Here is a 22,677-nt window from a genome sequence, read left to right on the forward strand (position 1 = left end):
TTTGCACCATCTTAGAGATTTGTTTAGAAAGTCTGTTACAGTGTCTCATGAATTAAAATGTACTTCGTTTTGCAGACCAACTGTACAAGAAGAAAGGAAAATCATAATAAAAAACGGAAGGCATCCTGTGATTGATGTATTGCTTGGAGAGCAGAATCAATATGTTCCAAATAGTACAAATTTATCAGTAAGTACCTTTGTATGCCAAAAAATAAGCAAGAGGTGATAACATGGAACCCAAATGTTTAAGTAGCAAACGGTTTTATAAGAAAACAGACCCATATCTTAACTTTTGCTTTAAATGAACTATCCTGCATAGTTTTATGTTCACAACCAAATATGGGATTAGTGTTTTTTGCCACTGAAAGATTATACATGGAGAGAATGTAGCAACTGAAAGACTGGTCTTAATTATGTACTCTAGGAAGCCTAATCAAAACATATTTTCTTCATAACTACCTGAATATGTCACGCCTTTCCTGTTATCATTTGGCATTACATACTTTGTCCACAGAAGTGGTTTTGAAATGTTCTGTGAACGAATCTGTTATTTCAGATGATTTCCGTGGTGAGAATTTTCATAATCGGGGCTTGTAGGCTATTCGTGATCCTGAATACTTACAAGTGCCTGTGGCCCAGCTGGTGAAGCAAGTGCTAGGGACAGGACAGGGCAGGGCAGGGCAGAACTGTCCTGTGCTCTCACAGAGCTTGGGATTGTGTGGATAAAGGCAGATACCACTCAGCTGGGTGTGTGCTGTGATGGGGGGGCAGCCTCGGGTCAGGTACAGAGAGCGTTGGGGGAGATTTCTGAGGGATGCGGTATACACGGACAGTTAGTCAGCGTAAGCCAGAGAAGTGGCACAGGGTGTGCCGGGAGCTCAGGAGGTGAGACCGAGAGGGCTTCATTCTAGAGACAGAAGCTGGTGAGTAGGGGTGGAGCAGAGTGAGGAGGAAGAAGTGTTCAAAGACTAAGATGGGATGGATTCACTTAGCTGCCATGTTAGGAGCGTTATGGTTTTTAACCCTTGAAGGATTGACAATACTAGCAAGGGAATGGTTGACTCTGGGGAAAAAGTGAACTTGTGGCAGGTGTACATGAAGTTACTACAGTGATAAGGATGTGTTTTATGAGGTAATTCTGTTGTGCTAGATTGTGCTAAGCAGGAGTCCAGTGTGAATGGGACTTGCCTTTGAATTGTGAAGTGATGACTGGGCATTTGATTTGATTTTGTATTTTTATTCAGGAGGCAGTGAGTGAAGTCTTGTTTGCTGTTTTCAGTTCGTTGATGCCTCCAGGGCTGGATCAAAGCTGGGAGCTTAGCTCATGCCTCCCGCGTGGGTGGTGGGCGCCAGCTGCCTCCCAGGGTTGACATTAGCCTGCAGCTGAGATCCACAGTGGACCTGGGGTGTGAAGCTGAGCACTCTGAGATGGCACGTGGGCATGGCAACGTACCTCTTAAAACCAACAGGCTGCCCGGACCAGAAAGGTGCTGGGGGCAAGGGTGGAGTTGTGGTGTATGGTGAGCCTCTGCCTTAGATGTTACCAGCCCATCTGGGTGCCACTTCACATCCTGGCTGCCCTTGTTCCAATCCTGCCCCCTGCTGGTGGCCTGGGGACGCAGGGAAGGATGGGCGGAGTGCTTAGACCCCTCACCCGCCTGGGAGACCTGAAACAAGCCCCTGGTTCCCGGCTTTTCTCCGGACGAACCACTACAGATGTGATGTTTGCAAAGTGAACCAGCAGTTGAAACAATTCTCTTTCTCTGACTATGTCATTTCCTTAATGAAGTAATAAATCTTAAGGAAAACAAAACAAAAAAAAGACTTCCTGGTGACTGGGAGTTTCAAAGGGAGAATGAAAGATTAGAGAGAGGGAAGGACCTGTGGGTGGGGGAGGTAGGGTTTGATACATTGAAACCACCAGGGTTTACTAACTTAGAGTGAGGGGAGATGTGCCTGGCAAAGGGGCAGAGAGGAAAGGATTTCTAATTGCCAACTCTCTGAAGTACTGGCTCTCATAAGAGCCTCGAGGGACTACCTGCCTATCAACAAGGCGTCTGGCAACACTGACACATGTTCAGGCAGACACATTATATGGGGCCAGGGTCAACCTAGCGATTCAGGCTTGACTATGAGAAACCATGCTGGCATTTGTGGTTATTAGTCGGGCATGTGACACAACTGTTAGTACTCAGAGGCTATGGAGTCCTTCCAGGCCGATGTTAGGTCCCAGAGAAGCCAGCTGGAGTGTGAGCGGGGAGAGTCTTTGTCAACACAGAGAAGAGTTGGCTGGCATGGGTTCTGGGCTGAGTGCTCAGGGAACAGTGAAGTTAGAGAGAGTTTCCGGGGTGAGATCCCTGGCCTCTGAGCTGGCGTTCTGGTGGTGTTGACGGGACCCCAGGTGTGGCCAAGGAAGGTGGGTCGCTGAGGACAGAAGGTTTTTGCACACGAGATGAAGGTGCGAATCAGCAATGTAAATGTCGGATCATCTCACGGGATAGCAGGATTTGTCACAGAAGATGACAGTGACGTAGGGTCAGAAGTCTCCAGGAATGGGGCTGTGAAAGTCTGAAGGTGTCTGCAGGGAGGCTGAGCAGGGCAAGGCCTGAGAGAAATCACAAAAAGTGGCGTGAGAAGTGACAGAGAGCTCAGCTCCCCAACTGTAGGGCTGCAGGGGCCGCAGCCGGAGCCAGGTTTCCGCTTAAGCCACTGTGCCTGGAGAACCTGTTAAGCAAAAAGGTTAGATACATAGAAGTAACAGTTTTTGAAACATTTTCTGGGAGCAGGAAGAGGCCTGAGCACTCATAGTAGTGCAGAGGGACAGAGCTGTGACTGTGTGGTGAGTTTGCTTGCAGGAGGGGTGAGGGGAAAAAGCAACGCTCTGGATGTAGTTATGCTGTCAGATCACATAGAAGACTTCACAGTATTTGAGGAAAATGGAATTAGAAGATACATTTATTTTGGTGCAAGAAATTTTAGAAATCCATGTAGGAGATTCAGTGGAAAATGTGCATCATGCAAAAAAAAACCAAAAAACTCTGTGTTTGTATTTTACACACTTTCTCAGTGAAAAAAATTGTGTCTGTAAACTCGCCCCATGCACACTTGGGGGTACAAGCAGCCCACCCATAGCAGCCCGGGGCCGTGTCTGTAAACTCGCCCATTCTTTTAGCATGCTTATTACTTCACTTTCACTTAAGAATGTGAAAATTGCCCTTTTAGGTTGTGTACGACTAGTAGGGAAGAGCTCTTCTTACATAAGCTAATGTACTACTGATATTTAATAACTTCACATCTGATTTGTAAGCCACTGACACATCCTTTTCCGTTCCTGTTTTCATGCCCACCAGCTTGATCCTACGTATGTCGTCCTGGCAGTGACATTTTTTTCCTTTTCTTCTTCATTCGACTTTCCCTCTTCCCCCGCTTTGTTTATTTTTTAAACTTTTTTTTATTGCTGTTATTTGAAAGGCAGAGTTAGAGAGAAAGTAGAGACAGACAGATCGCCCATTCACTGGTTCTTCCTCCAATTGCCCCAAGCCAACCCCACCGCTGGCCTGAAATGACCCCAGCAGCTGTAGCTGGGCCAGTCTGAAGCCAGGAGCCTCTTCCAGGTCTCCCACAAGGGTGCAGGGGCCCAAGGCTTTGGACCATGCTCTGCTGCTTTTCCAGCCACATTGACAGGGTGCTGGCTCAGAAGTGGAGCACCCCAGACTGGCACCTATTTCAGATGGCAGTGTTGCAGGCAGTGGCTTTACCCACTCTGCCACATCACTGGTTCCTTCCCTCTCTATTTAAAAAAAGTGAGTTATACTGTTTAGTAAAGCAAGGCTTGAGAAATTAAAAATAACATTCTGTCTAATTACAAGGGTAATTTTAAGAAACATTGAGCTCTTGTATTTGAATTTTCACACAATAAATGGCATGGTGTTTTTCTAGCAGGCATCTCAGAATATTCTAGAATATTCATTTCTCTTACATTTGCTTTTTCTAACTTGAGTAGGAGTGGATATAGAACTGTTGCTATGGTGAATTGCACTCTTTTTTTCAAGATGTAAATTTATATATAGGGATGGTATTGAGAAAGCTCTTACTATGCAAAATTCAATTTAAAGGGTACTATGGCTATATTATAAAATATATGTAGAAAATAATATCCTCAAAATTAAATGACCTTGTGTTTGATAATCATGGAGTTTTCAAGAATGATTCTTTCATTGCTTCTCAGCTTTTGGCTAAGATGAAGTGTAGAAATGATTCTTTCATACTTATACACTGTGAACTGAGTTCTCTGGATTCGGTGTGTTGGAAAACCCTTACATTCCTTCTGAACAAGCCTGCTTTCTGCCCACTTCTCCCCTCCCAGTTTTAAGAATGCTGTTTATACACCCTCTTCAGGTCACCAGCTTTCCCCGGCCACAAGCAGGGAGCTGGATGGGAAGTGAAGCAGTCAGGACACAGACTGTGCCCATGTGGGATCCTTGCACTTGCAGAGGGAGGATTAGCCACTGAAGGCTAATTGAGGATTAACTCGGGTCCCAACTCTTCCCAACTCTCCAGACTGACCACCTGAGCTGCACCCTGCCCAGCCCCTTCCCCTGCAGACAGGGCTATGAGCACCTTGCCACGCTCTCCATGCAGCCCGTGTCTCAGTTCTCGCCATCTTGACCTTCTTAGGAGCTGTAGTGCCTCTGGGACTTGGCCAGTGGCGTTCCCTTGGCCCAGGTGTACTCTTTCCCTCGCACCCCTGAGCCTCACGCCCGTCACAGCTGTCCCAGCTCTGTGTGACTCGGGCCTGTTCTTTCTGTCTCATCTTGGACACACAGCTGGGATAGCTCCACGCCAACCCCCCATGCCTGTGTCTTCCCCCTTATAAGGAGCTTCTTGATCGCTAACTCACTGTAAAACTTAGTTCTTTGGGCTCCTTCATAGGGACTGGTGAAATGCCACCGAGTACTTGAAAGCTGATAAAAGTGCTGATATCTAGAATTTGGTGTTACAGTGGTCATCCACCTGTAACTCAAGAAGTTATGTGTCACTAGCCCACTATAGAGCCTTGAACATGAGAGGTAGAACACTACAGGTTGGGCCTGCACAGTTGCCTAGTGACTGGGGTCCTTGCCTTGTGGGCACCGGGATCCCAAGTAGGTGCCAATTTATGTCTGCCCCACTTCCCATTCAGCTGCCTGCCTGTGGAGGGCAATGGAGGAGGGCCTAACGCCTTGGGGCCTTGTACCCATGTGGGAGGCCCAGAAGAAGCTCCTGGCTCCTGGCTTTGGGTCAGCTTGGCTCCGGCCATTGTGGCCACTTGATGAGTGGGCCAACAGATGGAGCTTTCTCTCTGTCTCTCCTTTTGTCTGTAAACCTGCCTTTCCAATGAAAAATTTTTAAAAATATATTTAACAACACATATTAGGACAAGTCAAAATTTAAATATAAACAATATGAAAAACATCTACACGTGCAGATTGAAGAATGTGCAGTGAGAAAATTATAATAGTGATATAGTTTAGATTACTTCTCATTTTTTTCCTAAGATTTGTTGATTTATTTATGTTGGAAAAGTCAGATTTACAGACAGAAGGAGAGACAAAGAGAAAGACCTGCTATCCGCTGTTTCACTCTGGCTGCAATGGCCGGAGCTGAGCCCATCTGAAGCCAGGAGCCAGGAGGTTCTTCCAGGTCTCCCACATGGGTGCAGGGTCCCAAGACTTTGGGCCGTCCTCCTCTGCTTTCCCAGGCCACAAGCAGGGAGCTGGATGGGAAGCAGGGCCACAGGAACACAAACTGGTGCACATATGGGACCCCGGCGCGTGCAAGGTGAGGATGGTACTGTGCTGGGCCCACTTCTTTGGGCTTTTTTTTTTTAAGAGTTATTTATTTTATTGGAAAGGCAGATTTAGATAGAAAAGAAAGAAAAATTTTCCATTTGCTGATTAACTCCGCAAGTGACTACAAGTGCCAGAGCTAAGCCAAAGCCAGGAACCAGGAGCTTTTCTAGGTTTCTCACATGGGTGCAGAGTCCCAAGGCTTGGGCCATCCTCTGCTGCTCTCCCAGGCTGTAGGCGAGGAGCTGGATGGGAAGCAACTGGGACATGAAGTGGTGTCCACGCGGTGGAGGATTAGCCAGTTTGAGCCACTGTGCCAGCTCCTCGTTTTCTTTTTTATGCCAAGTTGCATCTGTCCTTCCTACTCTGAATTTGTTTTCTACAGGGCCACTGTTTCCAAATGAATAGGAGTTAGAAAAAGAGGTTTGGGTGAACAGCCTGCAGTGGCAGACAGCCTCAGCCTGTGGTACCAGTGTCTCATATTGGTACCAGTTCAAGTCCCACAAGCTTCTCTTGCAATCCAGCTTCCTGTGATGGCCTGGAAGGCAATGGAAGGAGGTTCAGGTCCTTGGGCCCCTGCACCCACGTGAGAGACCCGAAAGAAGCTTCTGGCTCCTGGCTTCAGACCTACCCAACTCCAGCCATGTGGTTATTTGGAAAGTGTACCAGCAGATAGAAGAGCTGTCTGTTTCTCCATCTCTCTCTGTTACTCTGCCTTTCAAATAAAAATAAATAAATGTTAAAAAAAGAGCAAGTCTGGCCCTTCACCATCTCTGATTTCTGTCTCCTCCTTCGCTGTGTCCCTCCCACCATGGTGCCGTTCTCCTTGAGGCCCTGCCAGAAGCCAGCGGAAGATGTTGCCAAGTTCTTGGGCCTTAAGAACTGCGAGCCCAAGAAGCCTCTTTTCTTTGCACATTACCTAGCCTCAGGTGTTCCATTGCAGCCTTAGGAAACAGACTCATATTGTGGCCTGTTTTAAGTAGACACAAAGCAATGGTTTGTCCAACACACTCCCATTCATGGGAGACCTTGTGCATGTTTCACAACAGCCTTTTGGGTGCATCAGTGAAATTTCTGTTTCATTTTCTAGGGGGACTCGGAGAGAGTCATGATCATCACTGGTCCAAACATGGGTGGGAAGAGCTCCTACATCAGGCAGGTCGCGCTGATCACCATCATGGCTCAGATGGGCTCCTATGTCCCTGCAGAGGAGGCTACGGTGGGGCTTGTGGACGGCATTTTCACAAGGTAAAAGCAGCAGTTCCTTTGGTATGTATTTCTGAAAACAAGTCAAGCCGACAATATCCAATGAATAGATGAATAGATCTGCTCTTAAAATGTGGAGCACTGAGAAGCTTAAAGGAGTCATTTCATCCTGAGTATTAATTCTAGAAGAGACTTAGGCGATCCTTTTTTCCAGCAGTTTCCAAATTATTTTGGTTAATGAGTTTTTACTTTAAACGGAATCCTATGTAGAAAATGAAAACTTGAACAGCTAAAAGCACATGTGCTCTGCCTTGCAGGGTGGAAGGCTTGAAATGCTGGCTGGTGGGCTGGGCCTTCATGCCAGCTGGAAATGCTCTGTGTACTTGCTTGTCGTTTCTGGTGCCTGCGCCAGAGTGCCAGTCCTGTCAGTTTTCCTGTGTGAGATTCCTCTCATTGCCCAGATCCTCTTTTTCTAGAAGGCCTTCCTTGATGCTCTTATCTCTGTACTTCCCATATTTGGTTGTTTTTTCTCTTTCGGCTCCTACCATTTTGAGTGTTAGAGTTATTTTTGTGTGTGTTCTATCCTGTTGTCCATCCGGAGGAAGTGTGCATTGTTTTTCTCTGCCTCGCCTTTAACCTAGAACTTTGTTTTCTACCTGTGAGGCAGACACTCAAGAGCAGGGCTGTTGAATGAATTGACCCTGCAGTCAAGATTTAACAAGTGGAAACATCCTGTAGCAGATGCAGCGTTTGGTGAGGAGGAGGTGATGGGATTAGAGCTGCCATTTCCTTAGGTGTTGGGAAGGCTGGCCTGGTAGTGCTGTGAAGCTGTGCTGTGGGTCCTGGGCATGTTCATTATACCGACAAATGCAGATGAACAGTGGGTGAAGAGACATAGAAGAAGAAAAGAAAAGAGGAAGGCATCAAGCAGGTGTGACCCAGGAGACTTTGTCATTGGCCCAGTCACAAAATCCAAGTAACTGCACCATCACTGCTGCCACCCACCGTCTGCATCAGAGGGTGCCAGGGTCAGGAGCCACTCACCGTGTGCATCAGAGGGTGCCAGGGTCAGGAGCCACTCACCGTCTGCATCAGAGAGCGCCGGGGTCAAGAGCCAAAGTCAGGCCTGGAACCCAAGGCATACCAGTGTGTAATGTGAGAGTTTTATTCTGGTTTATTTATTTATTTATTTGAATGGCAGAATTAGAGAGAGAGAGAGAGGAGGGTAGACAGAGAGATCTGTCTTCCATCTGTTAGTTTATTCCCCAAATAGCCACAATGGCCAGGGCTGGACCAGGCTGAATCCAGAAGCCAGAAGCTTCTTTTGGGATCTCCTCCATGGTTGTAGGGGCCCAGGATGCTCAGGCCATCTCATTTAGCTTTCCCAGGCCCATTAGCAGAGAGCTGAATCAGAAGTGGAAAATCTGGGACTTGAACTGGCACCATATGGGATACTGGCATCACGAGCGATGCCATAACCCACTACGCCATGACGACTACTTCCATGTTTTAACCACTGGACTAAATGCCTACCCCAAGCCTTTTTTTTTTTTAATAATCTCACTTAGTTGATTAGGGTACAAAGGGTCAAGGGCTACAGGAAAATGGGTAATACCATTATTTCCACACTAATATCATTTTTTCCCCTGTATCTGGGGTCAGGGGAGAAACAAAGGGAAAAGCCCCACCCAGCCTCCCACCCATCCCAGGTCCCCGATGTGAGGCATGCTCTGAAGGTCCTGCTCAAGCAGTTTTGATAGTTCAACAGGTCTGAATTGCTGCCAATCTCACTGTTCCAATCGCGATGAAACCTATTCAGAATCCACTGGCTGACATAGTCTCTTCCTGGTTGGGGTTCTGAGATCAGCCATTCACTTGACGGGATCTCCAAAGAAACCTCATCTGAGATGATCCTATATCTGATTCTTGTGTGAGTGTGCCAGTACAGGGTCCGGCACAGTCTGTCACCCCACTCAGCTTATGCACATGCTGGTTGTTGCAGTTGCTAGACCAGTTCTGTTTTCAGCCCTGTCTTCCACTTGAACCAATGTGTGTTGTAGTCCAGCTCAATCCTACCCACTTCGTACTCGGTCCTCATGCAAACCAGTGGGAGCTGCAGCCTAGTTGGGCAACTCCCCTTAATCCCCACCAGGCCTGCTCCCTACCCTGGTTCTCACGCATGCCAGTATGTGCCGCAGGCTGGTTCAGTCTGTCCCACATCCCGTTTAGCTCTCGTACTTGTCAATGGGCATTGAAGCCTAGTTCAACCCAACCAGCCTACTATCCAGCCCACACATATACTGGCAGGTGCCTTTCTGTCTAGCCACCCCTGCCCATCCTGGCTTTTGTGCTCTCCAGTGGGAGTGGTAACCCATGAGGGAGGTGCCCACTATCTCCCTCCCAGGCCACTCCAACTTCCAGATTATGTACTCTCCAGGTGGTACAGGCATTTAACTTAACATAATTAGCCCCCAGTGCCAGCCTCTGCCATCTGATGATGTGGCAAAGCCCAACCAACCCTTACCCACTCTAATTTTTGCTTGTACCAGTCAGAACAGTCAGCCCAATCTGGCCCTTCCTCAGTCTAGCTCACATGAGGCCCACAGGTGTAGTAGCCCTGCCTGGTCTGGTCTGCCCCCATCCCAACTCCTGCTCTCCAATGGAAGTAGTTGTCCAGCAGGGGAGCCCGCATTCCCCTGCTGGCTTTGCCTCCTCCCCCCAACCCCCCGGTTCTCACGTGTGCTGTTTGGGTGCTGCAACCACATCTGGTACGGCTCACCTCAACTTGGCATTCCTTAATGTGCACTGGTATGTGTTGCAACCGAAACTGGCCTGACCCACACTCTATGCTGGTGCTTGGATTTGCCAGCAGTTGATGTGAACGGGTTCAGCCTGGTCTGCCCCCCACCTATGCCATATGTATGATGGTGGGTATCTTCCTCTGGCCTGGTCTGAGCTGCTCCATATCGTGGTTCTTGTGCTCACATGTAGGGGCTGTGTTCCGACAAAGGAGTTCAAGCTTTTATTTATTTATTTTTTTGAAGTAGAATTCTGGCAAGCATAGCATTATGCTTCCAAAAGCTTTCAAAAATAGAATTAAAACTTGTTTGTTTTGATGTTAATAAAATTGAAATCCATGTGTTGCTTCTTCATAATGTGCATTTTTTATAAACTTTTTAAAGTCTCGTTGTACCTTTGGCTTTAATTGGTATATTTATATCCGTGTATTGTGATGCATGCACTCATCACCCTGAGTGTGTCTACTGAGGTAAGATTCGTGGTTTGTTATCCTGACGAATGTCAGGCTTTTAGACTCAGTAATTAAGTACTCAGTAATTAAATTTTCAAAAAGCAGTCTGGTTAGAAAGTAGTTTGAAATAAACAAATCAATCGGCCTCTTCTGTTGGCATTATCTACTTCGATTTACATCAATTAAATATTAGATGGAAAGGGACCTTTGCGATGAGCAGCTCCCAGTTAATTTCCAGGAATGCACCCCATCTGAGCTCTCATCTGGCTGCAGCATCAGGGATGCCGTGTGCTCAGAAGGGTGCTGTTACATTTGTCCTGAGAGGGAGGTGAAAGGCACTGGGCATTCTTGGTTGGTTGGTTGGTTGGTTTTTAAGATTTATTTATTTTTATTGGGAAGATTTACAGAGAAAAGGAGAGACTGAAAGATCTTTCGTCCATTGGGTAGCTGCAATGGTCAGACCTGCGCCAATCCAAAGCCTTGAGCCAGGAGGTTCTTCCAGGTCTCCCACACAGGTGCAGGGGCCCAATGCTTTGGACCATTCTCGACTGCTTTCCCAGGCCACAAGTAGGGAGCTGGATGGGAAGTGGAATAGCAGGGACACAAACCGGCACCCATATGGGATCCCAGTGGTTGCAAAGTGAAAACTTTTAAGCATTAGGCTACTGTGATGGGACTGGCATTTATGTTCTTAAGTGGGATTATTTTGAATGTTTGCTTTTGACTGGTGTGGATGATAATTGATGTGTTTACCCAATTTAGCTCACTTATGAAAATATTTGTCAAGCACCTACTGTAGAGTATTGTGTCTAAGCAAAATACGTTCTTCAGCAGACCAAAGGAAAACATCTTGAATCAGTGCATGTCCTCTTAACCAGCAGTAAATACCAGCACAAAAACTACATGGGTGACATTTCCTGAGTGAGTCAGTTAAGATGTTACTGGCAGCAGAAATGTTGCCTTGTGGTGGGTGTCTCCTGGTTTGTTCAGTAACTCCTGCTTTGTCTGCTTGAGAGCCTGGCGTCTCCGTCTTTGTGTTCGGTTAGGAGTACCCAGAATGCCTGCTCAGAGCTCCTGGAAAGTTTGCCTGCATCACTTCCATCTAGTTTAAAGAGCACATCTGATTCAGATGCCTCAGGTCATTCCCCTGGCTTCATTGTGCTTCTGAGTATTGATGAAGTGATGGTTGAACTTCAATTCCAAGATACCCCTTTGTTCTTCCTCATTGTCAACACCCTACACAAAAGGGGTTTGTTTGTTGTAACTGATGATCCTACAGTGACACATTGGTACCCCTGAGTCCCTCTTGCTATGGAATGTTCTGTGATGTAAGCACTTTTTGTCATATAAGTATTGTCACAGCACCAGTAGCACTGCCGTGCTGACCCCTGCATCTAAACTTTGACAATTATAAATAAAGCTGCTGTGTGGGTTTTGCATATTTAATATATTTATGACTCCTTTAGGTAAATGTGAAGGAACATGGTCACTGGGTCATATGGTAAGAATATGTTTAGTCTTGTAAGAAACCACCAAAATGCTTTCCAAAGTGGCTGGACTTTTCTGCTTGTGTCAGGAATGGGAGTTCTGATTACCCCTGTATTTGGTGGTGTCCATGTCCAGTTTTCGCCATTCTGGCAGGTGGTGTCTCCCTGTTGGAATTTTTGTCTCTCTAATGACATAGGATGTGGAGCATTTTTCCTAAGTTTATTTGCCATCTGTATCTTGTTTCTTGAGGTATCTGTTAAGATCTTCCATTCATTTTCTCTCTGGTTATTTTCTTATTATTGAGTCTTAAGAATCCTTTGTAAATTTGGACAACAGTTCTTTCTCTGAAGTGTCTTTTTAATATTTTCTCATACTCAGTGGCCTACTTCTCATTGTCCTCTTACTGTTTTTTACAAAATCAAAATACTTTACTAATAAAGTCTAGTTTATCCCTCGTTCACTCGTGACCATCAAAGTCATTACTGTGTCTGAAGGTCTCTAGCTTTTCTGTCATATTCCAGGAGTCTTGTAGTTGTGCTTTCAGGTTCAGCTCTGTGATCCATTTGGAACTCATTTTTATGAAGAGTGTGGCATCTGTTTGGGTTCCTTTTTGCATGTGGGTGTCCAATTTTCCCAGTAACAATGACTGAGACTGTTGGTTGCGTTGTGCTGTGTGTCTCTGTATTCTTACGTGTGTGCTACAGGGCTTCATCACGAGTCAGATGGTAAGGCTTGTAATCAGTGTCAGTCACCCTCCTTCCTCCTCGGTGTTATGCTCATTAATCTGGGTCTGGGGGCTCCATGTAGACTTTAGAATCAATTTGCTGATTCCATAATGTCCTGTGCTGGGATTTTGTTTGTTATTGCGTTGAATATATCAGTCAGCTTGGAGAGAACCAACATCTTGACAATATCAAGTCTGATTTCCATTTATTTGACCCTTTTAAAATTCTTTCATGAGAAATCTGAGTTTTCTTCATCTTGATTTTCTCCTGTTTTCTAAGAATGGAGACGTGGTTTTTATTTTGCTTTGGTAATGTAAATGGTGCTGCAACTTAAAATTCAAATGCTACTTTATTGCTGGCAGTTATGAAAGCAATTGACTTTTTCATGTTCACTTTGTTTCCTAAAGCCTTGCTGTGATGACAATTTCCGGGAGTTTTTATGGTCAGTTTTTGTGTGTTCAGCACAGATGGTCAAGTCATCTGTGAATAAATCTCTGGCCCACATGACTTTTCTCCCTTTTCTTATTATTGCAGTATCCGAGACTTCCAGTATGGTGATGAATAGGAGTGGTGAGAGCAGACTCCTTTGCTTGTTCCTAATCCCGATGAGAATGCTCTGAGTTTCCCAGCCTTCATCATGCCAGTGACAGTTAATGTGTTTTGACAGCTAGAAGGCTTTTTCCTTTATTCCTGACATTATGAATGGCTGTTCCGGTGCTTTCTCTGCATCTGTGGATATGATCATGTAATTGTTCCATAACCTTTAATGTGATGGATTACACTCATGTCAATACACATTCTCAACGACGTGTTTCCACTGTTGACCCAGCTTTGCATATCAGAGGTAAATCCCATTTGATCAGAATCTACAGTCATGGGAGATGTTGATCTGAAATTTTCTTATGCTATCTTTGTCTGCTTTGGAAGGAAAGGAGTTCTGGAGTGATAAATGTTCTATTTCTTTCTTGTAAAAGACATTGTAGATAAGTAATCTGGTAGAATTCCCCAGTGAAGACCTTTGTGCCTGGAGCTTTGTTTTAGAAGGTTGCTAATTATTCATTTCTTTAGCAGACATAGCTTATTGAGACTTTCTCTTTCCTTGTGTGAGTTTCGGCAGATGTGTCTTTGAAGTAGTTCACCTGTTTCGTCTAGATTACCATAATTTACTATGCTTAAATCCACCGGGTCAGTAGTGAGGTCTCATTTTTAATTTTTGGTGTTAGAAATTCATGTCTTCTTTTCTTCTTGGCTGTCTTGCCGGAGGTGTGTTGGTTTCATTGATCTTTTCAAACAAGTAGCTTTGGTTTTGTTGATTTTTTTTTTCTGTTGCTTTGCTGTTTTCAGTTTCATTCATTTCTGCTCTAATCTTACCAGTTCTTTTTGATATTATGGATTTATTGTCTTGCAGACAATAATAGGAAAATTCTCCTTGAACTCTATTTTTTAGAATCTCTGTAGGTGACTCCAACATGTGACCAGTTTAAGGAGCATTGTATTGATCTCACTTTCTAACAAGAAGAAAAATGAGGATGAGGGTCATGCTGTGTATGAGCCATGATCATGCTGAGTTACCTGCTATGTCTTCTTGGTTAATCTGCTGAATCTTGGTCGTGGTGACTGTATAGTCTTGTCTTCCTCTGCAGCCTGAGTTGTCTGTGCTCCAGTCCAGACACAGTTAACGTTGACAAAGAGCATTTGTTCTGGTCTTTTCCATTACTGGCCTTGGGACTTGCTCATAGAGTCTTTTACTGGCCATGTCGGGGTGATTTTCGCAGCCAACTCTGTGAATTTCCTTTGACAGGAGAACCCCTGCCCATTCCTTCTTAAGTAGCTAACTGCTGCTTTGTAGGTAGGTAGTGAACTTTGACCTCTGTGAGTCAATACAGGTTTGGCATTTTTCTAGGTTAATTTCTGGGTTCCTCACAATATTTGCATTGGAGTCAAAAGATCACTACGGTGAGGTTGTAGTTAATTATTTCCGTAACTTTTATGAAGTAAATTTAAACACTTCAGTGTGGTCTGATTGCAACTATTAGGGAAAAGACTGTGCTAAGAAAGAAACATTTTTCTTGACTAATTAAATCAATACTAATAAAGCAAATTTGCTAGAAGAAAGCTGGTAATTACTGTTCATTCTGCCTTGTCATAATGTAATGCTGCAATATGGAATGAAGTGTTTTTAAATGCACCATTTATTTTTAAAATACCACTTGTTTTCCAATTACACAAATAGTGTTTATTCATCCTGCAAAATTTAAAACCACTGTAGAAAAGCTCAAAAAGGAAAAGCCTTAAATCAACTGTAATTTCACCACCTGGGCAGCACTGAGGTGTCTGGCCATTGAGGGTTTCTCAAAAACGCCCACATTTAGTGGGAAATCACTTGTGAATTCACTCTCTCCGTGGATTGGTGTTTTTGTTTAACAAAAAGAGATTTGATGCTTAATGTTTGTTGTGCCTTTTAAATGCCATGTGGTGCCCAATTATCTTTCAGTCTTTGGTATTCTTTCGTAGCTTTTCTTCTTGGACTTGAATTTTCTTTTCTTGTTCTATCATTTTTAATTTTATTGGAAAGTCAGATATACAGTGAAGAGGAGAGACAGAGAGGAAGATCTTCCATCTGTTGATTCCCTGCCCAAATGGCTGCAAAAGCTAGAGCTGAGCCGATCTAAAGTCAGGAGCCCTGAGCCCCTTCTGAATCTCCCACATGGGTACAAGGTCCCAAGGCTTTGTGTTGTCCTCGGCTGCCTTCCCAGGCCACAAGCAGGGAGCTGGATGGGAAGCGGGGCTGTTGGGATTAGAATTGGCACCCATATGGGATCCTGGCACGTACAAGGCAAGGACTTTAGCTGCAAGGCTACCACACTGGGCCCTGTTCTACCATTTTTATAGAGATTAAGATACTTATTTAGCATATTGTTATTCTTCTATGAAATTATATGTAATATACAAAGGAAAATAGGCAGAAACACTAATACCAGGGAAATTCTGCAAATATTTATGGTGAGGCAAATCGGAACCACTGTCAAGTTTTAGAAAGAAAGCAAAATAGGGGCCCGGTGGCGTGGCCTAGCAGCTAGAGTCCTCGCCTTGAAAGCCCCGGGATCCCATATGGGCGCCGGTTCTAATCCCAGCAGCTCCACTTCCCATCCAGCTCCCTGCTTGTGGCCTGGGAAAGCAGTTGAGGACGGCCCAATGCATTGGGACCCTGCACCTGCGTGGGAGACCCGGAAGAGGTTCCTGGTTCCCGGCTTTGGATCGGCGCGCACCGGCCCGTTGCGGCTCACTTGGGGAGTGAATCATCGGATGGAAGATCTTCCTCTCTGTCTCTCCTCCTTTCTCTGTATATCTGACTTTGTAATAAAAATAAATCTTTAAAAAAAAAAAAAAGCAAAATAGGCTCACTTGCAAATTCTATACACAGAACTTGGAAGACAGAAATTTGTTATGATTCTGTTGACATGTGATGTGTAGGATAAGCAAGTTCACAGAGACAGGAAGCAGAGCAGAAGATGGAAAGGTTCTAGCAGTGGATGGTGGCCATGGCCACACAACATTGTGATTATGCCTGATGCCAAATGCCTGGTTACTCTAAATGTAGCTTGTAAAACCTTATGTGTTTACTTACTTTCATTTTATTTGAAAGTCACAGAGAAAGAGAGAGGTCTTCTATCCACTGAGTCACTCCACAAGTGCCTGCAACAGCTGGAGCTGGGCCTGACCAAGACCGGCACTCAAGCTGGTCTCCCCCATTCCTGGCAGAGAAACAATGCCTTAAGCCATCATCGCAAGTGGCGGTGTAGCTTACACCTAGGCACACCAAAGGGGTGGGATGTCCCAGCCAGCATGTTGGCTCCTGTGCCAAACACCCACCCACGTAAATTTTCTTTAAATCCCATTTTCCCATGAACCTTTTGAAGTACCCTTGTATATATTTTATCCCAGATTTTGTTTTTCAAAAGCACAAAAAATGTATCCAGCAGTCTTGATGCAATGTAACTTACCATTGCTTTTACTTACTAATTGTAAAATTAAAGTCACAAGTGCTTATCGATGCGTGCCTGCTAACTGCAGCTCTCCGTGGACTAGCAGCCCCCTTGCGGAAGGCCGGCGGTCGCGACTCGAGCTCGTTGCTAGACGTGAGCGGCAGCTGGAAGATCATCTCGAGATCCCATAAAACACATCAACTGTTCTTGATTTTAGAATGTGACTCAAAAAAGCAATAATTTCTTGTCTCCACTGATGCCTTTGTAAGCTCAGTTGACCTATATGAGGGCTATAGGCAAGGAGGGAGGAGGGGATTAGATAGATTAGTCAGTCGCCACTCCTAAAAATATCAGACTGAGTTTTTTCTTAATCACGTAACTGTGGCCTTCTGTCTTCTCAGAGCAAACAGCTTTAAGGTGAAGCCCAAAGAGTTCTCTTCTGTTGTTTGCTGCAGTTGAGTATAAATACAACGATCCTTCTGGGCTCCCCTGTGGTGGGATCTAACATGCCTCACAATAGAGACACCCTTCAGTGCTTGCGGTCCAATTCTTTCTTCCTTTATGTATGTGGAAAGTCAGAGTTAATACAGAGAGAAGGAGGGACAGAAAACGAAATCTTCCTTCTGCTGGTTCACTCCCCAAATAGCCACAATGGCTGGAACTGAGCCAGTTTAATGCCAGGAGTTTTTGTGGGTCTTCCATATGGGTGCAGGGGCCCGAGGCTTTGGACTGTCCTCTACTGCTTTCTCGTGCCTTAAGCAGGGAGCTGGATGGGAAGTGGAGTGGCTGGGACATGAACTGGCACTGTTGTGGCATCCCGATGTGTGCAAGGCAAGGATTTAGCCTCTACACCATCATGGCGGTCCCTAAAAGCAAAATTGAAGTCGGAATAATTCAGAGAGGGGGAGAGGCAGACAGAAAATCCTTTGCTTCCTAGATGGCCCTGGGGCTGGGCAGGTGGAAGCCAGGAGCCAGGAACATTCTCCAGATGCCCCATGAGGAGGGCAGGAACCCAAGCACTTGGGCCATCTCAGCTGCTTTTCACAACCTTTTAACAGAAAAATGAATCCAAAATGGAGCAGCCAATCATGTTTTTCTTGTTTAGTATAATTTCAAGTATTTGTGGGTTGAAATAGACTGATCCGTAGGAATCTTTCGTATTCATTGATTGTGAAATGCTGTTAGGCTTCCTAATAAGAAACAGAAGAAAACCACGCTGTTTTCATTGTATGTGTAGGATGGGTGCTGCAGACAACATATATAAAGGGCGGAGCACATTTATGGAAGAACTAACCGACACAGCAGGAATTATCCGGAAGGCAACAGCACAGTCCTTGGTCATCCTGGATGAGCTGGGGAGGGGCACCAGCACTCATGACGGGATCGCCATCGCCTATGCCACTCTAGAGTATTTTATTAGAGATGTAAGTGCCCTGCTTGCCTTTTAAAAACATTAATATCATTTTTTAATTGACAGTCATAATTATATGCATTGTAATTATTGGTGCAATATGGTGTTTTGATATATACATAGAGAGATAATATATAAATAGTGTGGAATGTTTAAATGAAAGCAGTCAACACTTCCATAACCTTGCTGTCTTGTTGAGACATTTGGAATTTGTGCTCTTAATTAAATTGAAATGTACCATGCATTCTTATCAACTATAATCATAGGGCTTTGTGCAACACTGTGTTCTTTAGACTTTTGGTATGCTTTTAATTCATGATAGCTGTCTGTGACATATAGGGTAACAAGAGCTGCTGTCAGTGGCCTTTGGTAATGTGGTGGTCAGGAGTTAGGGAGTGGGCGCGTCTCCAGTCCTGGTGAGCGTGTGCCTCTGCACTGAGAAATTCTCAGTGGCCCCTCATGCTCCTGTTAGGGTGAAAGCCTAGTGGGGCCGTGTTAGGGCTTTCTGTCCGTTAGGCTCTGCCAGCAGTGTCCACCCTGGTGAGATAGCTGTTTCTGTGGTCGAGCCTTGCCAGGGACAGACTGCTCTGGTGTCTTCCCGAGGTCTTCTGGGTCCTCCTGCTGCTGGTGGAGGCACAGGATCGTTTCCTCCAGGATTGAGAAGCAGGTCAAACTCCTGGAGATGAAATTCAGGCAGCTGTGCCCTCCCACCCTCCCAACCCCCGTGGCTGGTCCCCTGGAAGGTGTGCCCTCCTGTCCGCATTGCCACTCCCACCATGACTGGGTTCCCTGGAGTTTTAACTCCAGGCTTGCCCACAGGTTTTCTGTCCTGCCGCTGGTTTTCCCTAGATCTCTACTCGTGGCTTTCAGTCAGGAAATTGAATCTTTGCCTCTGTCCACCTGTCTCTGACCTTGAAGGCAGCGGTCTGTTGTGACGACCTCACTCTAATAGATTTCAGAAGGGTTGTTGATCTTTCACTGCTTTCCTTTTTACATGTCCAGCTGGACTGGCCACTTCCTGTCGTCTTAAGTACTGGACTAGAAACTGTAAGCCCTCTGTCAGATTTCTGGATAAAGCCTTTAATTTCACGTTGCCATTTATGCTCATGGCATGGGGAGAGCATTCCAGGAGAGAAAGGGAAAGTGAGGTTCCGCCCCTGCGCACCGAAAGAACAGCCCAGACAGACCCTGGGTCTCTGCCCACAAGTGCTGCTCTCAGTAAAGTGGGTGGCAGGTGAATAAAAAACGGAGTCTCTTTGATTTCATCACTCCCCTTCTGCTCGTTTTGAACCAAGATCAGGGTTAATGTTCCTCGAGATCCAGGTTTGCCAGATACATAGCAGATGCCTTAAAATGATGTACATTAAATCACAGATCCATGCAGATGCCACTGAGACAAAACTTAACTTTGACTTGACTGAGAATGAGCCAATCAATGTGCAGAGTATTTTCCATAAGTCAGAACCACCATAACAATACCTGATTCAGGCCAATATGGCCTGTGGATGGTCAGACCTGCAGGTGAAAGGTTGTTGGGGCAGGACCTTGAGACAGTTTATTGATACATCAGCACAGGTTGCTTATCAGTGAAAAAGAAGACTTGGGCCTGTGGAGTGACGCCATCTGCTGGACGCTCACCTGGACTGCGTCATTGTTCAGTATCTGAAAAGGGTCCGGTTGACTACTGCGCCTTCCTGATGTCACATTGGAAAGGGTGCATGACCCCTGCGGGTGGAATATTCCTGGCACTAATGTTTAAACTAGACTCCAGGAGCTAACAGGCCCAGATTGAAGGACATTATGTAGAACGATTTTCCTTGATATTTCCAAAGTGTCAAAAGATCCCAAACAAAAAGGGGAGAAAAATAAAAAGAAACACTATCCTGGCAATTAAGGAAATGTGTCAGCTCTGTTCTGTGGTAGTGCGTTTCCTCAGTGTGGTGACTCGTGCTGTAGGAGAATGTGCATTTGGAATCTGAAGGATTTAGGGATATGCTGTGTGTAGCTCCACATGCCCAGGACTAAGGGGGTGTGAGGAAAGACGGGGTCTGTGGCAGAAGTCTTATTTTGGTGTCTAGATGCACAATATGTACATGTCCATTGTACTTTTCTTGGAGCTTTTCGAAGTTTGAAATTTTTCAAAAACTCGCCCCCGACTTTTTAAATTCAAAACAGAAAGTTGCAGCAAATTGTTCATGAAATACAAATGTACAAATAACACTTGTATATCTTACTGCTTTAGGTGAAGTCCCTCACGCTGTTTGTCACCCATTACCCACCAGTTTGTGAACTGGAAAAACATTACTCACAACAAGTGGGCAATTACCACATGGGATTCCTGGTCGCCGAGGACGAACCCAGACAGGACCCAGGTATGAAAGTCCCTGCAGTGGGCACAGGGAGGTTCGCACGACCGTTCCTGCCTTAAGACTCAGACTCAGAGGAGCATCGCTTTACTGCCTGCTAGCAAGGGAAGCTGTGGATTTCAGTTATATGTAACATGTGTCCAGATGTGTTTTTCCTAAGCTTTGGATCCCCTCCTCTTCAACAAGCGGGGGGCTTCTTGGCCCCTGACACGTCGCATGATTCATCTTGACAGTGTAGAGCATTGTTAATCATAGTCCACAAGCCCAGGATTTTCCCCCAGAACTGCTCACTAAGGGCCACATTCTGCACTGGGCATACGTTTTAGCTTGGTGCTGCAGGAGACTTCCTCAGGCCAGAGGTGCCTTGCCTGTACCTGCCTTTTGGGCTGAGATTAAACTGAGCCAACAGCCCACAGCTGACTTCCTGGTCCTTCCTGTTTTGCTCTTCTAGAACTACGGGGGAGGAGGTGTCTACAGCGTCTCCCCCATCCTCCCAGCTATTACTGGTGTCACAGAAATGAGAAATTTTATGCAAAAAAAGGACCGTAAGTTGCCCATTGGGCTTCAGCATATTTTGCTCCTGTTCATTAGTTTCTTTTCGAAGCTTCAGCCTGTGGGCCCATGGTGGTTCGTACAGTTGTGCACTACAGTGGAAAATCCATTTTCCAAGATACTTCTGAGTCCACATTTTGTTTTGGAAAAGTAATAAGGATGGACGTGAAAAAGAAATGGGTAACTGGTCCAAATAAAACCAAACATTGGCCCCAGATCCACTTAATATTGGCCAGTGCAGACACGCTGTAAATCCCTTCGTGCACAAGCTGCTTATCCTGCTGCAGGTGGTGAGAGGCTTGTCGGCTGCAGCTCCCGGGACAGCGGGCAGGAGGGGGTCCATCAGGACCACGGAGTACCAGACTCCGAACCCACGGCCAGCCTTCCCCTGAGGTGCTCTGCCACCATATCAATTTAAAATTTCATCCATGAATGTAACTTCTAAAAATTAAATGATGTGAAAAGGCTCGTGCTGGGAGCTTCTGCTCTCTGCGCCATCCCAGCCCCAAGGCAGTGCTCCTGTCCTGTTTCTCAGCGCTGTATCCCCTCTCCCGCCTCTGTGTAAACAGATCCATCAGTGTAGACATGGCCTCTGGGCTTGTCGTGGTGTCAGTCAGGAGTCTCAGGCCTTCCCTCCCTCTGTCCTCCCAGCATGTCACTCCATGTTTTGTTCTGTTTCATTCAGTCGTTGCTTGCACGGTTGTGGGTAAGTCTTGCTGGCGAGCCAAGTATGGAGATGAGCACTTTGCACATGGTACTTTCGGGAAGATGAGAATGACTGTGGTTTTGCCCATGATGTTATTTTTGAGGCTGTGCTAAGTCTCCCTGTCCCCTGCTGCTCTCACTGTGTCTCCATGTGATTGGATAGACTGGTTCCAACTTATCCCCACTGTTGCCCAGATCCCCTTGCCGCCTGTTCCCTGGAGTTGTTGCTGCCCAGAGCTGCCTGCTCCCTGCTCCCCAGGGTGACGTGGTGCTGCCCAGAGCCCCTTACCCCTGCTTGTCTGCAGGCTGCCACCAGTTGCTGGCCAAGTACCCTGGCAAGTCTCTAACCTTCCCTCTTGTGCATTTGATTGAAAGTAAAACACTCAGGCCCTGGCTTGCACGAGGAGCCTCAGCGTTTCTGTCACCTAGCCAGGGTGGGCTCAGCTCTTCCTGTGTGTGATCTCCCTGCTTGGCCAGCTGTAGACCAGGCTGGTGGCAGGATGACTGCAGCTGCTAGGCGTCACTGGCACATTGGTTATGTCCCAAGGAGAGAGAAGACCCGCTGCTCCTGTGAACAAGGGAGCTTTTTCTCAGATGCCTTTTAGTGTCGTGGGATTGTCACATCTCGTTTTCAGAACTGAGTCACATGCTTGTCCTGAAACCAGTCCTTAGAAGGAAAGGAGGTACGGATGACTTCGGGTCAATCAGTTCTACTTTTCAAGTTGTGCCTGAGGATTCCATTCCTGATTTCAGTGGTTGAGGTTTAATTCTTTATAATGCCAGGAGTTTCTTAGATGTCAGATAAACAGCTGCTAACATCATCTAAAGGAGACTCTGATGAATGGAAAGGCCCTTCTACCTTATGGTTCATGCAGGACTGGAATTCTAGATTGAAAATCATTTCTACTCAGACTTTTGCAGCCCCACTTTTTTATTCCCTGATTTCCGGTGTTATAGCTGTGTTTCATGTATTACCCCTAACCCGACTGCTCTGCTAGGTCAGCGGCCATCACGTGGGTCACCAGTAAAATGCCCAAAGGCCTTTTGGGTGACTTCCAGCCTACTCTGCCATCCAGAGTATCTTCTACTGGTCTGTTTAAAATAATAGGCCAGCAGTCAGGAAACCATGTTGTAACACATTTCATGTCTGTAAAAGACTT

The 22,677-nt window shown here is 45.8% G+C and overlaps 1 protein-coding gene across 1 annotated transcript in view; it reads left to right on the forward strand.

Annotated features, from left to right (window-relative positions):
• Nucleotides 1-22,677, forward strand: part of MSH3 (mutS homolog 3) — a 105,863-nt gene that overhangs the window by 77,946 nt on the left and 5,240 nt on the right. The window contains exons 21-24 of the mRNA XM_058656187.1: nucleotides 76-187; nucleotides 6,919-7,076; nucleotides 17,721-17,907; nucleotides 20,137-20,266. Of these exons, the coding sequence (XP_058512170.1) occupies nucleotides 76-187; nucleotides 6,919-7,076; nucleotides 17,721-17,907; nucleotides 20,137-20,266 (587 nt within the window). The remainder of the gene's footprint in view (nucleotides 1-75; nucleotides 188-6,918; nucleotides 7,077-17,720; nucleotides 17,908-20,136; nucleotides 20,267-22,677) is intronic.

Source organism: Ochotona princeps, chromosome 28 (genome assembly GCF_030435755.1).
Source record: "Ochotona princeps isolate mOchPri1 chromosome 28, mOchPri1.hap1, whole genome shotgun sequence".
In the NCBI taxonomy this organism is placed as follows: domain Eukaryota; kingdom Metazoa; phylum Chordata; class Mammalia; order Lagomorpha; family Ochotonidae; genus Ochotona; species Ochotona princeps.